Raw genomic sequence first — 18,311 nt, 5'->3', positions numbered from 1 at the left:
CTGTGAAGTTAAAAAAGACAGATAAATTATGAAAAACTGATAAAAGTGTTGTTACCTAGTAGACTATACTATAAGACATAATTACTTAAGTCTCATGCAATGAAAAGATGGATTTTGGGAATGCCTGTGGGGATAAAGTTAGGTCCCTTACTCGGAGGTTCCTGCTTGATCATCTCCCTTCAGTGTAGCCACTAATAACATCCCTGTAGCCAATGGAGATGTATCCACAATGTCTGGTCTGGTCACAAAGTGCACATATGCGTTGGCCTGGTCTCTTTCCACCTGCGAAAGACATTCTTCAGCCCAATTTTTGTATACTATTATTGCCATCCTCCATGATATTATGGGCTGCTGATACCTGTGGAAAAAAACATTTGTTAGTAATGGTAAATGCTTGCCAGAGAAGCCAAGGAGGGCCTCATTTATTACTAACTTCTTCTGGAAACGCTCCATGTCTTTGCCGGAATTCATGATTCGTTGTCCCTTGCAGGACACAAAGAATTCAGGCGCCATATTTACATCCTTAGGCTGATTAGTTGGCCTAATCTTCTCGAAATATGTACGGAAATTCTGCCAAAGGGAAACGTTGTGTTAATGATGCGATTGCCAATGGCAAAACCTTGAAGAACATACATCACAGCATTATATGTTTTTAACATTTACCTGCTCATCCTCATCTTGCAGTATAAAAAGATTTTTTTTTGTCTTTACAACTGTTACTACCTGTCCATCAACATCTAATTGCTCCCTCTCAATCCATTCTTTTACCTATAAGAGGAGGAATATAGAAAATACATAAGATAGGGTGAAGCAGCATCTGTCAGCAATAAGCTAAGTTGGTTAATTATATTAAGCCTACCATTAGATTTTTGGCCTCAGATGGGTTACGTAGATGCTTAAAGATAAGAACAGCCTGAAGGTAGTAACATGCCAGGGTCTTCTCCTTATCACTCAACTTCTTACTCAATTGTGCCCGTGTAAAGATATCAGTCATGTGACGTTTGGCCACTGTCAAAACTTTGCGACAATCAGCCATGGTGGGAGGCGTGGATTCCAATCTGTGGGTGATAAAAGTAGGTATGCTACAGGTTCATTCTTTTTATTCTTTTTTGTATAATAGCCCATGAGATACATTTAACATTCTTTGTTTCCATCATTCGACAGATCTTTTTTCTAGGGTTTCTATTTTACCGATCCCATAATGGAGCCAGAAGATGGAACCTTAGCACATTTGTGATTATGACATCGTTTTAGCAAGTTAGGATGTTTTGAATTGATTTGCTGGCATGGAAATAGGGGATTTGCCTGAGCTTCTAAGAGCTAAACATTACTTTGTTCCAACCTTGCAGCGCAGCACAAGTAATAATTAAACCTACACTTTGTTAATCCATCTTTCCTTTTCCATGATGTTTTTATGGCATTTTCCAACCCCATGACAGTAGAAATTCAAACTGCAGGTGTAGTTTAAACATGAGTTACATACCCCCTCTTCCTGCCTTTAGCAAGCTTCTGGTTTAATTTATTTTCTATGACCTTTAGAGTCTCCTTAAAGGGGCCAACTGCATTTTTTGTTTCTTCGTCAAGGCCACTGAGGTAGTCCTCTGAGAGTATGAAACGTATAAAACTCCGCAGGTGACCAATATGCTTTTTAACCGTTTCTTCGCTTGTCTTCAAGCTTTCCAGGGAAATAAAATATTCTTTGGTAGCCCTCAAGTTCTTTAAAAAGTCCACAGAGATCTCTTCCGAGTTTACAAAATAGAGAAAGCGGGAAACGATTTGTATCTAAAATTAATCAAATGATCATACATTAGGGTTTACATCTGCAAGGATTCATCAAATACATGCAAACTGATTAAAAAAAAAAATCAGACTTACCATTGGCTTTATGGTCAATTCTGAAAATTTTCCATTCAAATAGTTTTTAAAACTCAATAAAAGTGAGGATTTTAAGTTGTGCTTATTGTGAAACCCAACCACAGTAATTTTTTTCCGCAGGGGCATATTGGTACTTGAACTGCAAAAGGCAAGAAAATATTAGGGTGATTGACACCAGAAGCTTCCTTTACCGATAGTGAAGCTATTACAAATGTTTTTAGAAATCTGGTACATAGTTCTTACCTAGCTTCTTCAACCACAGGAGGAAGACTAATGGGCTCTTCTTCCTCAGTGGATGGCCTAAAAAAGAAAACCAAAATCTGTATTAATTCATCTATAAATGAGATTAAGAACATATAGAACTTTGTAGACTACTTGGAAGGTTGGTAAAGGCCCTTTACCACTACGGTGGTGCCTGTAGTGCCATTAGTGTCAACCATCTTAGTTTTGGCCTAATTACAAAGGAGGGCTTTGAGATATCTGATTTAGGAGTAGAATTTCAACAGAAAGGACATTTCGAGCTCATCTTGTAAATGTGCAAGTGCTACATGGGCAAAATAAAGCCAGAGCAATATGGAAAAAAATATACCATATTTTGCGATTATAAGACGCACCCCAAATTTTGAGGAGAAAAATAGGAAAAAAACCCTTTTTAAAAAAAAATAAAATGGTGGTGCGTCTTATAATCGGGGTAAGAGTGGAGCATTGCTGCAGGCCGCAGGCTGGGATAAGGTGGTGTTCGGATGTGCGGGGCGCTGCTGCGGGTGTCTGATGCTGCGGGGGCTCTGCTGACATTTTGTGAAAGGCCAGTGCTCCTGCAGTTACATGGTTTCCTATGCGGTGGACTGGGAGAAAATTGCTGCCGGAGGTGGTGCATGCACAGATGGAGATCTCGGGAGATGAGATCTCAGCACTGAGATTTTAAGTTAAGGGTGCTGGAAGTCGGAACCAACGAGATGCAGGGCACGAAGGAGGGTGAGTAGGATGTCTTTTGGAAGTCTGCTCCTGCCTCTGTCATCCTCTGCTACGCCGCTCCCCCGCCAGAAAGCTGGGACAACCGATTTGTGTAAAAGCCGAGGGGGGCTGTTATGAATGAGTCACCGTAGGAGGCAAAAGCAGAAATACAAGCTAAGTCCAGAAAACCAGAGAAGTTGGCAACTATCAGATTGCAGACCCCTGAACCTATCAACACAACTAGCAGTAGCCGTGGGGGGTTCCTACGATGCCCTAGACCCCTCGATCACAGCCGGAGAAATACATAGGCCTAAAGAAAGAAAGGGGAAATCTAAACTGCCCAAGAGCAGACTCCAAAGCAATAGACAGCCCCCAACATATAATGACGGTGAAGCAAGATGAAAATACTAACACAGGCAGAAAGATAGACTGAGCAAAGACGGGGCCCGAAAACTACCTAGATAGTAAAGGACAGGAAGGCTGCTGTCTGCAATCTGCCAAAACCCTATCAAAGACAAAAGCCAACCAGCTGATAAGAAAAAGGCCCTGAAGCAGCTAGGCTTCAAAAACTGAATCAGCACTCAGGTATTTTCAGAAGACAGAGCTAAATGAATTCAGCACACCCCAGCAGGGAATGGCAGAAATCCAGAAAAACAAAGCAAAAACAAAATCATAGCACAAAAGCAAAAGGCCGAGCAGCAAACTTAGCTTTGGAGGAGCAGGAATTCAGACTGGTCTCCAAGGATCCCACAGAGAAATCACCCGCAGGGCAGAAGGGCGTCGGCAGCATTATATCCAGTCCGTAACTCCACTCAGTCAGTCACAATCATCAGCCTCAGGTGTTTGACAATCAGGCTCACTACCTTTCTTTACCAGAAGAGGGAGTTCCTCGGCCTCAGTAATGAAGGGGAAAATGAACTCACAACAGTACCTCCCCCTTGAGGAGGGGTCACCGAACCCTCAACTATGCCACCAGGGCAATCAGGGTGAGCCCGATGAAAGGCACGCACCAATCGTTTGGCATGAATATCAGAGGCGGAGACCCAGGAATTATCCTCCTGACCATAACCCTTCCACTTAACCAAATACTGGAGTCTCTGTCTAGCCAGACGGGAAGCCAGTACTTTCTCTACATCATACTCCATGTTACCTTCAACCAATACAGGGTCTGGAGGTGCCACCCCCGGAACAACAGGTTCAACAAACCTCTTCAACAAAGATTTATGGAACACATTATGGATTTTAAATGTGACAGGAAGAGCCAAACGAAAAGAGACCGGATTAATAATCTCCACAATCTTGTAAGGTCCAATAAATCTAGGCTTAAACTTAGGAGAAGCCACCTTCATAGCAATATTTTTTGATGATAACCACACCATATCACCAACCTTAAACTGGGGACCAATGGTCCTATGTCGGTTGGAAAACCGCTGGGCCTTCTCCTGGGAGAGAGATAACTTATCCACCACTTGGTCCCAGATCTGGTGCATTCTCTCCACCACAGTGTCAACACCTGGGCAGGCAGAGGGCTCCACCTGCCCTGAAGAAAATCGAGGATGAAACCCAAAGTTACAAAAAAAGGTGACATCAAAGTGGCAGAACTAGCTCTATTATTCAAAGCAAATTCGGCCAAGGGCAAAAATGAAACCCAATCATCCTGATCAGCAGAAATAAAACATCTCAAATATGACTCCAAGGTCTGGTTTGTTCTCTCTGTCTGCCCATTGGTCTGAGGGTGAAAAGCAGAGGAGAAGGACAACTGAATTCCCAGCCTGGAACAGAAAGTTCTCCAACATCTAGACACAAACTGCACTCCTCTGTCAGATACAATGTTCTCAGGTATCCCGTGCAAACGAACCACCTGTTGTAAAAACAGGGGCACCAACTCAGAGGAAGACGGCAACTTAGGGAGTGGTACAAGAAGAACCATCTTAGAGAACCTATCACAAATCACCCAAATAACAGTCATCCTCTGAGAGACAGGCATATCAGAGATGAAATCCATTGAAATATGGGTCCATGGCCTCTTGGGGACAGGCAAAGGCATCAACAACCCACTAGAGCGAGAACACGATTTAGACCGGGAGCACGTCCCACAGGACTGCACAAAATTCCTGACATCACGAGACAAGGAGGGCCACCAAAAAAACCGACTCACTAGATCTCTAGTACCAAAAATACCTGGATGACCAGCCAAAGCAGAGCAATGAACTTCAGACCTCACTCTCTTCTTCCACTGGTCAGGAACATACAACTTTCCACTGGGACAACGCTCAGGTTTGTCCTCCTGGAACTCTTCCAGAGCACGTCTCAAATCGGGCGAGATGGCAGAAAGAACTACCCCTTCGCCTAAGATGGTAGCAGGCTTAGTCACCACAGGAGAATCAGCAAGGAAGCTCCTAGAGAGGGCGTTTGCCTTGACATTCTTTGTTCCAGGAAGAAAAGAAACCACAAAATCAAAACGTGTAAAAAACAAGGCCCACCTAGCCTGCCTAGGGTTCAAGCGCTTAGCCGACACTAGGTAAATCAAATTCTTGTGGTCAGAGAGGACCACGACTTGATGCTTAGCTCCCTCCAACCAATGTCTCCACTCCTCAAATGCCCATTTCATGGCCAACAGTTCCTTATTCCCCACATCATAGTTACGTTCAGATGGAGAGAACTTTCGGGAAAAGAAAGCACAGGGATTCATTTTAGATGTTACAGGATCCTTTTGGGACAAAACAGCTCCTGCACCAATCTCAGAAGCATCCACCTCTACCTGGAATGGAAGTGAGACATCAGGTTGCCGCAAAACCAGGGCGGAGGTGAATCTTCGCTTCAACTCCTGAAAGGAAGAAACAGCCTCCGGAGACCAATTTAACACATCAGCACCCTTTTTAGTCAAATCAGTCAATGGCTTGGCAATACTAGAAAATTTTGCTATAAATTTCCGATAAAAATTAGCAAAACCCAAAAACTTATGGAGGGCCTTCAAAGAAGTGGGCTGAACCCAATCGTGAATGGCCTGTACCTTGGCCAGGTCCATTTCAATAGTTGACGGGGACAAAATAAATCCCAAAAAAGAAATCCTCTGTACTCCAAAAAGGCATTTAGATCCCTTGACATACAGGGAATTCTCCCTCAAGATCCGGACCACAGTCCGAATATGTTCCACATGAGAATCCCAATCCTTGGAGAAGATCAAAATATCATCCAGATAGATAATCAAAAATTTATCGACAAAATCTCGGAAAATATCGTTCATGAAGCACTGGAAGACAGAAGGGGCATTAGTGAGCCCAAAAGGCATCACCAGGTACTCAATGTCCCTCCGGAGTATTAAACGCCGTCTTCCATTCATCCCCATGCTTAATGCGAATAAGATTATACGCCCCCTTGAGGTCAAGCTTGGTAAACCAGCAAGCACCTTTAACTCTGGAGAATAGATCAGAAATCAGGGGTAACGGATACTGATATTTAACAGTAATTTTGTTGAGGGCACGATAATCAATACAAGGTCTTAATGATCCATCCTTTTTGGCTACAAAAAAAAAACCGGCACCCAAGGGTGACGAGGATGGTCTAATATGACCCTTCTCCAACGCCTCCTTAATATAGGATCGCATAGCCTCGTGCTCGGGTACAGATAAATTGAAGAACCGACCCTTGGGAAATTTACACCCCGGGCTCAGTTCAATTGCACAGTCATAGGAGGCAGAGACGCAGACTCATTCTCACTAAATACATCATAAAAGTCCGCCAAATAATCAGGAACATCATGCGACTGAGGAGAGGTGGAAAACACCGGAGCCTCACTAAAGGCACACCGACAACCCCAACTCACCACAGACACAGATTTCCAATCCAAAACTGGATTATGAATCTGTAACCAGGGAAACCCCAGAACAACAGTATCATGCAGATTATGCAACACCAGAAATCTGCAATTTTCTTGATGGTCTGGGGCGACCCGCATTACCACCTGGGTCCAAAACTGGGGTTTATTTTTAGCCAAAGGAGTAGCATCAATTCCCCTCAAAGGGATAGGCGTCTGCAGAGGTGTCATGGTAGGCGGAAATTCCCCGCACTTCCGCAGCGAGCTGCTCCACACGATCAGACAATTGCTTTATCTCCATTGAGAGAAAAAAAAATTCCCCCTATGGCCTCAGAGATATAGAGGAAAAAATATACACTTTTTTTTTTTTTTTTACAATTCTTTCCTGCTATTGAGTACCCTAGAATCTGCGGTATGGCGGGTGATTCTGTTATGAATGAGTCACCGTAGGAGGCAAAAGCAGAAATACAAGCTAAGTCCAGAAAACCAGAGAAGTTGGCAACTATCAGATTGCAGACCCCTGAACCTATCAACACAACTAGCAGTAGCCGTGGGGGGTTCCTACGATGCCCTAGACCCCTCGATCACAGCCGGAGAAATACATAGGCCTAAAGAAAGAAAGGGGAAATCTAAACTGCCCAAGAGCAGACCCCAAAGCAATAGACAGTCCCCAACATATAATGACGGTGAAGCAAGATGAAAATACTAACACAGACAGAAAGATAGACTGAGCAAAGACGGGGCCCGAAAACTACCTAGATAGTAAAGGACAGGAAGGCTGCTGTCTGCAGTCTGCCAAAACCCTATCAAAGACAAAAGCCAACCAGCTGATAAGAAAAAGGCCCTGAAGCAGCTAGGCTTCAAAAACTGAATCAGCACTCAGGTATTTTCAGAAGACAGAGCTAAATGAATTCAGCACACCCCAGCAGGGAATGGCAGAAATCCAGAAAAACAAAGCAAAAACAAAATCAAAGCACAAAAGCAAAAGGCCGAGCAGCAAACTTAGCTTTGGAGGAGCAGGAATTCAGACTGGTCTCCAAGGATCCCACAGAGAAATCACCCGCAGGGCAGAAGGGCGTCGGCAGCATTATATCCAGTCCGTAACTCCACTCAGCCAGTCACAATCATCAGCCTCAGGTGTTTGACAATCAGGCTCACTACCTTTCTTTACCAGAAGAGGGAGTTCCTCGGGCCTCAGTAATGAAGGGGAAAATGAACTCACAACAGGGGGCGTTTTCAGCACAAAAAATGTGCTGAAAAACTCTGCTTATACACGAGTATATATGGTATATTATATTACATTATTATATTATATATAAACGCCAAAATAACGGTTGTTTTTGGTTTCCACAACATTACAATAAAATGCAATAATGGGTGATAAAAAGACTGTATCTACTTAAAAATTGTATGTTTAAATACATTAGCCCTGGGGGGTCTCTGGGAGTTTTGGGTTATATAGGGAGACTAGGCAGGGGTGTCCGCTGTCGCCGCTGCTTTTCGCGTTGGCAGTGGAGCCCCTGGCACAGACAATCAGGAATTCGACTTTGGTTAGGGGGTTCCGATATGGCATGATAGAGGAGAAAATAGCCCTATACGCAGATGACATGCTATTATTCTTAGAAAATTCTGGAGAGGCATTGGAGGGGGTGATGAACATTCTTAGGGCATTTGGGGATGTATCGGGTCTGGATATTAATTGGGCAAAGTCAAATATCTTGCTGGTAGATGAGGGGGCGGGGATATTCCTATGGCACTGGAGGGTAGCAGGTTGCCGGTGGTTCAGCGGTTCAAATATCTGGGAGTTCAGGTGTCTCTTCCTCTTTCGAGTTATGTCGATTTAAATCTGTCCCCATTGTTGGACAAATTTAGGAAGAAAGTAGGGGTGTGGTGCAGGCTGTGCCTCTCTGTGGTGGGTAGGATAAACTTAACAAAAATGATTCTTATGCCTCAATTGTTATATATATTGCATAACTCCCCCGTTTGGTTTCCCCGAAAGTGGTTTCATACCATCAATTCTATATTTCATGACCTTGTTTGGGGGAAAAAACAGCCAAGAATTAGGCTGGAACTCCTGCAGAGGCCTAAAGATGGGGGGGGGACTGGCTCTTCCGAATCCTTGGATTTATTTTTTGGCAGCACAGGGTCAACAGTTGAGAGGATGGAGTGAGGAGAATGGATTGGGTTCGGTCCAAAGGATTATGGTTTGGTTGGTGGGAAGGGACCCATTGGTTCAGGGTCTGGAGGCAGGGAGTTTTGGGAAGTTTGGTGCGACCTATCCTACTTTGATGCTAGTCCACAGAGATTGGGGGGCAATTAAAAGGACAAGAGAAGTGGGAGCATTAACAAATCTCTCCCCAATTTGGAATAATGAAGTACTACCTGAATTTATTAAAATGGGGGAATTCAAAAATTGTATATCACTAGGTATACTATATGTAGATCAGATTCAGGATGCACGGGGGCTGTTGTCCTTTGAGACTCTGCAGGGGAGGTATGGGTTGCGGGAGACCAGTAGGTTTCAATATGGACAGCTGAGACATGCCTATCTGGTGCAGAGTAAAATGATGGATATGAAAATTAGTAGGGATATTCTAGTGGACTATGTCTGTGCGGCGGGAGGAACGAAAGGGGTAGTTTCAGATATTTACAGGGATTTGTTACATACCTTTCTTAATAGATTTCCCATTAAAGCAAAAGAGAAATGGGAGGAGGAGTTGGGAAGGATAGAGGATATATGGGAAGATGTCATGGCGTATATTCCTCAGTTGTCACTAAGCGAGCCGGGTAGACTTTCACAATATTATGTACTTCACAGAGTATATAGAACTCCAGATAGGCATTATAAGGCAGGGTTGAGACAGACTTCTGAATGTCCTAGGTGCCGGTCTGAGGGAGCGGGGATTCTGCACATGCTATGGCAGTGTACGAGACTGAATACATACTGGTCGGAGGTGGGAGAAGCAATTGGGAAATCGTATAGATGTACAATCACATGGGATCCTGTGGTATGCATTTTGGGGTATGTAGAGGAGATCCGAGTTCCAAATCATCATAAACTGGCCATAGCTAGATTATTGTATGTTGCACGTAAATTGATTGCCAGACATTGGTTGAGTGGGGAGCCGCCGACTCTGCGGGAATTTTATAGACAGTCTGATGTAGGGATTAAAATGGAAAAGGATATTTATAAGAAAAGGAAAAGTGTGAAATCTTTTGAATCACTTTGGAAACCATGGGTGGAGAGAAACTGATTCCAGAGGGATGCTGTTTTAACGTGTAAGCAATGGGTGTTAATGTCTCATTATCGTTTATAGAGGATTTAAGGGAGGGAGGGAGGGAATTGGGGGATTGGTTTTAAAATGTTTGTAAACAGGTCTATGCCCCTTTTTTGTTCCTTTTTTTTGGACACAATTGTGTGCAATGTCAATTTGAATCCTGTTAATAAAAATTATCTGATTTAAAAAAAAAAAATACATTAGCCCTAGCCACAAAGCGCAATTCTTTTTCTTTAAAAACTTCAGAATTATTTTCAACACTTACATAAAAGCAAAATTATACATTTTTGATATTGACAAAGTCATACCGACCTGGGGCATCACACCAACATATTAGTTTTACCATATAGTGAACATGGTGAACACAAAAAAAAACAGTAATAGCAATTTTTTGCAATTTTACCACAATTAGGGTGTGTGCACACGTAAGCATTTTTTTTCACGTTTTTTAAGAAATTTTACCGGCAAAAACACTTAAAAAACGCTTACAAGAAGCATACCATTCATTTTAATGAATTCTGCACTTTTTGTGCATATTGATGCGTTTCTTCCATTAAAAAAACGCATCGCGGTAAAAAACACAGCATGCTCATTAATTTTGTGGAAAAATCCGCATTTCTAACTATTTTCTATGAGCCTGGGGACACACCGGAAAAAAATGTATAAAAAACATAAAAAATGCGCGGAAAACACGTGGAAAAAAACGCGCGTTTTCTGAGGAGTCCGGTTTTCAGTCAGGAATTTTCTGCATACGTGGGTAAATAGCCTTAGAATTTTTTCCCCATTTTACAGTACAATATGTGGTTAAAGTACAACTCATCCTGTTGTGAGTTCATTTTTCCCTTCACCATTGAGGTCTGATGAACTCCCTCCTCTGGTGAAGGAAGGTAGTGAGGCTGATTACCAAACACATGGGCAGCTAGATGATGACTGGGTGGCTGGAATTGAGGACTGGATATAAGGCTGCCAACGCCCTTCTTCCTGGCTGGTGATTTTCCTGCTGGATTCTTGGAGACCAGTCTGATTCCTGCATCTCAAAGCTAAGTATTTCTGCACTGCTTTGTACACTTCAGTTTTGTTTTTGTTTTGCCTTGTTTTTTGGGAGTTCTGCCATCCCCGGCCGGGGGTGAGCTGAATTCCATTTTTGTCTCTGATCTGTTGATCTTTTGCTCTGTCTTCAGAATATACCTGAGTGCTGAAATAGTCTTTTGAAGCCTAGCGTCTTCAGGGCCTGTTTTTACTATCAGTCGGTTGGCTCATTTTGATAGGGGTTTTGCGGATGGCAGACAGCAGCTTTCCTATCCTGTCCTATGTAGTTAGCTTGGGCCCCATCATTTGCTCAACCTATCTTTCTATCTGTGTTAGTGTTTTCATCTTGCTTCACCGTCATTATATGTTGGGGGCTGCCTATTGCTTTGGGGTCTGCTCTGGGGCAGTTTAGTTTTTCCCCTTTCTGTCTTTAGGCTATTTAGTTCTCCGGCTGTGATCGAGGGGTCTAGGGCACCGTAGGAACCCCCCATGGCTACTGCTAGTTGTTGTGGATAGGTTCAGGGGTCTGCAATCCGATAGCTGCCAACCGCTCTGGTTTTTCTGGACTTAGCTGGTATTTTGTTTTTTCATCCTTCGGTGACTCATCATAACATCATCCCATGAACAAAACAAGCCCTTATATGGCTATAGACAGAAAAAGAAAAGTATAAAGTGTGAAGCTTACTTGGATAGGGGTAGACTTTTTGGCACTGTGTTGGCATGTCTGTCAGACATTTTGATGGCACTCAACTAAGATATATAGTGCATAAAAATATCTATATAGCTAAAAATTTAAATTACATGTGTAAAATTAGGATTGGTAATCAATAGTTAAATGCTAGAAAACCTTGAAATATTATGAAGAAACATATACATACCTTTCAGAAGGTTTTCCTGTCACAATGCAACCACGACTTTCCAAAAATTCTATGAAGAAGTCCTGGGCATTTGTAAATTGGCTGTTTTTGAAGCTGTCATAAGGCACAACAGACAGGGATTGGGCCACCTTGTGCATGTTCCTTTTTGCATTCTTGACTTCATGGTTGATCTCTGCCTTAGAGGTTTTCTTGCATACATTGTTGAGATGCTTTCCAGAAGACGCCATTTTCTGGTAATAGTAAGAAATAGTAAGCTGCTCCTTCAAGAACCTGAATAGAGTGATATTTTGACTACTGTAGGCTACCTTATATACACTGAGGAAGCATTTGAAAAAACTATAAGGTTTGTATGGTAATTCAACCCATGAGATAAAGCTTCTGAAGTACTTGTGTATGTGTAGATGTAGATGTGTGTGTGTATAATAAAATATATATAATATAACTCAAAAAAATTAGAACAGCACAAAAATTACCTTACAGTAGCGCAACACTTTCTCAACCACCAAGTGTCCATCTTATTATACAGTGAAAAAAATGAAGTTACCTTACAATACTGCAACGTTTTTTCAAACACCAATCCAAGTGTCATTCTTATGATATAGTAAAAAAATGAAAAAAAAACCAGCACAAAAAATATGGTAAATGTGGACTTCATTGCACAATGGCATGGCAACGTTTCGGATATAGTATATATACTCGGATTCAGATATAGCTTGAAATAGGATACTATATCCGAGAAGCAATGGAAGTAATTCAGAAACGCTTCAGGCAGGGCCGGACTGACCATCGGGCACTTCTGGAAAATGCTCTCTCTGCTCTTTCTTTCTTTCCCCTCTTTCTGTTCTTTCTTTCTCTCACTCTCCTTTCTTTCTCTCTATTTTCTTTTTTCTCTCTCTTCCTTAGTACCAGTCAGTGTGCCCACAGTACCAGCAAATGTGCCCATAATGCCAGCCACTGTGCCCTCAGTACCAGTCAGTGTGATCAGCAGTGCTAAATGGGTGCGGATGGGTGTGGACATGGGTGTGACTAGTTGTGAAATGGGTGTGGCCGAGGCTGACCTAAAATTTGCAGCGCTGCAGTCTTTGTCCCTCTTTCCCTTCGCACTCGCCTTTTCTGGCGCCATGGGAGTGATTCAGAAACGCTTCAGGTACAGTTTGCATTTAATGTGGTCTTGCTTTTAATACATTTAGGAGGCCGTAATGGCACAGCGAATATAAAAAACATAGAGTAGGACTGCCCCATATGAGAATGCCTTGGCGTGGCGGGGTGGCTCAAAAATTGATCAATTGTTTGCTAAATGTCTCATTTTGAAATACAGTTAGAAATCAATATGTGCATATGCACTTTATGTATTGCGTTCTGACAATAGGCAGCGCTGGCTTCGCTCTCTTTTTTATTTTATATCCAAAACGTCACCACGCCATTGGGCAATAAAGTCCACATTACCATATTTTTGTGCTGTTTTTTTTTTTTTTTTACATAATGGGGATAAAAAGTTTGGAGTGTCACTGTTTTCTTCATTTTCACAGATTTTTGATTTGTTATTACATTTGTCACATTAAAGTTATTTCTGTGACCATTATGGGTTTTTCTGTCATTATACGAGGGGTACCAAGAATTATGACCACGTGTGTGTGTGTATATATATATAATAATATATTTTATATATACACACACACACACACACACACACACACATACATACATACATACACCATACTTGTAAAGAGTTTATACTATTACTTTTCAAACTTGCAGTTGATTTTGGAGCATATTTCCTTCATTGCCATGATTCCAACTTAAGTTTTGAGAGGTCACATTCCTCTCTGATATTTGACCCCTGAGTTATTAATCCACAAAGGTTGTGTCAGTTTCCATGAGATTATCTTGAATTTTCATTGAGCCGCAACATTAGCAACTTATCCAGCTGGATGTAGGCAAAGAAAAGTGTCTGCTAATGTAAAGGGTAAGTAGCCACATTTCCTTAAAATTGACAGTCAGTTGACATTAAACTTGACACATGCTCTTTATTCGATCAAGTAATGACGTGCTCTGGCATGCTCTATGCGGGTGCTCATACAAAATGCTTGAATCCCAGTCAACCCAAAATCTGGGCAGACTATGGACCCCCTTTGCTCTGGTTAAAAATTTGAACGGACAAATTGCATGCTGAGGTTGCCCAGGCAACCTCTGTTAATGCCAATGAGGTGGGCATAGAATCCAGAGATTCCAAGCATATTTTAAGACATTGAGAAACTGAGATACTAGACACCAACAAATTTATGCAACTTTTTTGAAATTTTGTTAAGAAAAGGTAAAATAGTACATGATGACAAGATAGCAACTTCACACAAAGAGACACTACAGGAGAGAAAAGCGCCAATAGGGTCTTATCCAATGACTATTTCAAGTTCTTAATCAGTTTGCACTCACCCGAAATTTCTTGATATTAAGGCATATAGACTCATCAGAGTTGACAGCTGCTGCAGATCCACAGGTCAAACCAATGACCAAATCATAGTATTAGAATAGGAGAATTTGTGGGTATCATCCGCGCTGCTGTACAAATAATGGGGTCCAGGCGTATAGAAGGTAAAGAATGGTGTTTTATTCTTTCAACGCGTTTCAAAGTCAATGGGACTTCTTCGTCAAGAGATGCTACAAGTGTACAATATCTCTACATACTGTTTAAATAGATTACACATTCAAATCTGGCACCAAAGTGAATCACATGATATTGTACACTTATAGCATCTCCTGACGAAGAAGTCCTATTGCGATGGATTGCGAGCTTATCTGTTTGGGCTAAAATAGTAACCAATACCTCATTGAATGCATTTATTATATGCATTTTTTTGTATCTTTTTATTGCACTTTTTATCATTTTTTGCAGGATGCAGCTGGGCTCCTTTTTGATGGCTGGTTTTTCTGTGTGATGCATATATAGTGCTGAACAGCCCACTTTCCATTATAGGTGTTTTTAACCCCTTTCTGCCATGAGACGTACTATCCCGTCCATGTGCCTTGGGACTTAATTCCCAGGGACGGGATAGTACGTCATAGCGATTAGCGCGCTCACGTGGTGAGCGCCGCTGATCGCGGCCGGGTGTCAGCTGATTATCACAGCTGACACCCGGCACAATGTGTCAGGGGCGGTCACGGACCGTCCCGACACGTTAACCCCTTGTACACCGCGATCAAACACGATCGCGGTGGATCGGGGGTTAAAGGGAAGCATCGGCAGGGAGGGGGCTCCCTCCATGCTTCCCTGAGCCCCCCACGGCAGCGCAATGTGCAGCGCTGCTGCGGGGGGGCTCTTTCCCTACAGGCCCCCGGATCCAAGATGGCGACAGGGACCTTCAGGGGCCTGTAGGGAGCTGACTTCCTCACTGCCTGCAAAGCGCAGGCATGAGGAAGTCTGCAGCAGTGCCTGTGACAGATCAGCGATCTGTCACAGGACAGTGATGTCCCAGCTAGGACAATGTAATAAAGTTAAAAAAAAAAGTGTAAAAATAATTTTTTAAAAATCGCTAAATAAATTAGTAAAAAGAAAAAAAAAATTCCCCAATAAATTCATTTTTTTAAAGTAAAAAAAACAATAAAAGTACACATATTTGGTATCGCCGCGTCCGTAACGACCCGCCCTATAAAACTGTCCCATTAGTTAACCCCTTTAGCAAACCCCTTAAAAAATAAAAATAAAAAACGAAGCAAAAAATAATGATTTATTATCATACCACCGAACAAAAAGTGCAATAACGTACGATCAAAAAGACGCATATAAATTTCCATGGTACCGCTGAAAACGTCAGCTTGTCCCGCAAAAAACGAGCCACCATACAGCGTCATCAGCGAAAAAATAAAGTTATAGCTCGCAGAATAAAGCGATGCAAAAATAATTATTTTTTATATAAAATAGTTTTCATTGCATAAAACCGCCAAAACATAAAAAAAGAACTAAATGAGGTATCGCTGTAACCGTACTGACCTGAAGAATAAAACGCTTTATCAATTTTACCGCGCGCGGAACGGTGTAAACGCAACCCACCCCAAAAGAAATTCATGAAACGCTGGTTTTTGTTCATTCTGCGTCCCAAAAATCGGAATAAAAAGCGATCAAAAAATGTCACGTGCCCAAAAATGGTACCAATAAAAACGTCAACTCGTCCCGCAAAGAATAAGACCTCACATGACTCGGTGGGTCAAAATACGGAAAAATTATAGCTCTCAATATGTAGTGATGCAAAAACTATTTTTACAATAAAAAGCGTCTTTTAGCGTGTGACAGCTGCCAAACATAAAAACCGCCATAAATAGTAAATCAAACCCCCCGTTATCACCCCCTTAGTTAGGGAAAAATAATAAAATTTAAAAAATGTATTTATTTCCATTTTCCCATTAGGGTTAGGGCTAGGGTTAGGGGTGAGATTAGGGTTAGGGGTGTGTTGGGGTTAGGGTTGGAGTTATAATTGGGGGGTTTCCACTGTTGGCACATCAGGGGCTCTCCAAATGCAACATGGCGTCTGATCTCAATTCCTGCCAATTCTGCGTTGAAAAAGCCAAATGGTGCTCCTTCCCTTCCAAGCTCTGCCATGCGCCCAAACAGTGTTTTACCCCCACATATAGGGTATCAGCATACTCAGGACAAATTGCAAAACAACTTTTGGGGTCCAATTTCTCCTGTTACCCTTAGGAAAATAAAAAATTGGGGGCAAAAATATCATTTTTGTGGAAAAAAATGATTTTTTTATTTTCACGCCCAGGCGTTATAAACTTCTGTGAAGCACTTGGGGGTTCAAAGTGCTCAACACATATAGAGAAGTTCCGTGGGGGGTCTAGTTTCCAAAATGGGGTCACTTGTGGGGAGTTTCAATAGTAGGTACATCAGGGGCTCTCCAAAAGCAACATGACACCCGCAGGCCATTCCATAAAAGTCTGCATTCCAAAACGTCACTACTTCCCTTCCAAGCCCCGACGTGTGCCTATACAGTAGTTTTCTCCCACATATCAGGTATCAGCATACTCAGGACAAATTGGACAACAACTTTTGGGGTCCAATTTCTCCATGTACCCTTTCGAAAATAAAAAAATTGGTGACTAAAAGTTCATGTTTGTGGAAAAAATACAATTTTTTTTATTTTCACGCCCGGGCGTTATAAACTTCTGTGAAGCACTGGGGGGGTTCAAAGTGCTCTCCACACATCTAGATAAGTTCCTTGGGGGGTCTAGTTTCCAAAATGGTGTCATTTGTGGGGGGGTTCTACTGTTTTGGTACATCAGGGGCTTTCCAAACGCGACATGTGTCCGATCTCAATTTCAGCCAAAAACGTCAAATGGCGCTGCTTCCCTTCCGAGCTCTGCCATGCGCCCAAATAGTGGTTTACCCCCACATGTGGGGTATCAGCGCACTCAGGACAAATTGCACAATATCTTTTAGGGTCCTGTTACCCTTGGAAAAATAAGAATTGAGGGTGAAAAGATCATTTTTGTGGAAAAAATATGATTTTTTAATTGTACGGCTGTATGTTACAAACTTCTGTGAAGCCCTTGGGGGTTCAAAGTTCTCACCACACATCTAGATAAGTTCCTTGGGGGGTCTAGTTTCCAAAATGGTGTCATTTGTGGGGGGTTTCCACTGTTTTGGTACATCAGGGGTTTTCCAATCGCGACATGGTGTCCGATCTCAATTCCAGCCAAAAACGTCAAATGGCGCTGCTTCCCTTCCGAGCTCTGCCATGCGCCCAAATAGTCATTTACAACCACATATGGGGTATCAACGTACTCAGGATAAATTGCACAATAACTTTTAGGGTCCTGTTACCCTTGGAAAAATAAAAATTGGGGGTGAAAAGATCATTTTTGTGGAAAAAATATGATTTTTTAATTGTACCGCTGTACGTTATAAACTTCTGTGAAGCCCTTGTTGGTTCAAAGTTCTCACCACATATCTAGATAAGTTCCTTGGGGGGTCTAGTTTCCAAAATGGGGTCACTTGTGGGGGGTTTCCACTGTTTAGGTACATCTGGGGCTCTCGAAACACGACATGGCGTCCGATCTGAATTCCAGCCAATTTCGCATTGAAAAAGTCAAACGGCGCTCCTTCCCTTCTGAGGTCTGCCATGCACCGAAACAGTGGTTCCCCCCCACATATCAGGTATCAGCGTACTCAGGACAAATTGCACAATAACCTTTGCAGTCCAATTTCTCCTGTTACCCTTGGTAAAATAAAAAAAATTGAACCTGAAGTATTTTTTTTGTGAAAAAAAGTTAAATGTTCATTTTTTTAAAATATTCAAAAAATTCCTGTGACGCACCTAAAGAGTTAATAAACTTCTTGAATGTGGTTTTGAGCACCTTAAGGGGTGCAGTTTTTAGAATGGTGTCACTTTTAGGTATTTTCTATCATATAGACCCCTCAAAGTGGCTTCAAATGTGATGTGGTCCGTAAAAATATAATGGTGTTGCAAAAATGAGAAATCG

At 42.2% G+C, this 18,311-nt stretch overlaps 2 protein-coding genes across 4 annotated transcripts in view; one reads left to right on the top strand and one right to left on the bottom strand.

Annotated features, from left to right (window-relative positions):
- Positions 1-18,311, top strand: part of LOC141073481 (uncharacterized) — a 349,087-nt gene that overhangs the window by 188,288 nt on the left and 142,488 nt on the right. The gene's annotated exons all lie outside the window — the stretch shown is intronic.
- The window catches only part of LOC141073468 (uncharacterized), a 57,820-nt gene that overhangs the window by 2,418 nt on the left and 37,091 nt on the right, over positions 1-18,311 (bottom strand). For both annotated transcript variants that reach the window (XM_073560702.1, XM_073560708.1), the window contains 8 exons: positions 11,832-12,061; positions 2,119-2,175; positions 1,876-2,014; positions 1,484-1,782; positions 860-1,058; positions 664-768; positions 434-570; positions 152-358 (listed from right to left, as the gene is read on the bottom strand). In XM_073560702.1, the coding sequence (XP_073416803.1) occupies positions 152-358; positions 434-570; positions 664-768; positions 860-1,058; positions 1,484-1,782; positions 1,876-2,014; positions 2,119-2,175; positions 11,832-12,061 (1,373 nt within the window). The remainder of the gene's footprint in view (positions 1-151; positions 359-433; positions 571-663; positions 769-859; positions 1,059-1,483; positions 1,783-1,875; positions 2,015-2,118; positions 2,176-11,831; positions 12,062-18,311) is intronic.

Source organism: Dendrobates tinctorius, unplaced genomic scaffold (genome assembly GCF_039654945.1).
Source record: "Dendrobates tinctorius isolate UK_male_01 unplaced genomic scaffold, ASM3965494v1 ptg000014l, whole genome shotgun sequence".
Lineage (NCBI taxonomy): Eukaryota > Metazoa > Chordata > Amphibia > Anura > Dendrobatidae > Dendrobates > Dendrobates tinctorius.
The sequence above is the reverse complement of the archived record's forward strand: the minus strand, read 5'-3'. Positions and strand labels throughout refer to the sequence as shown.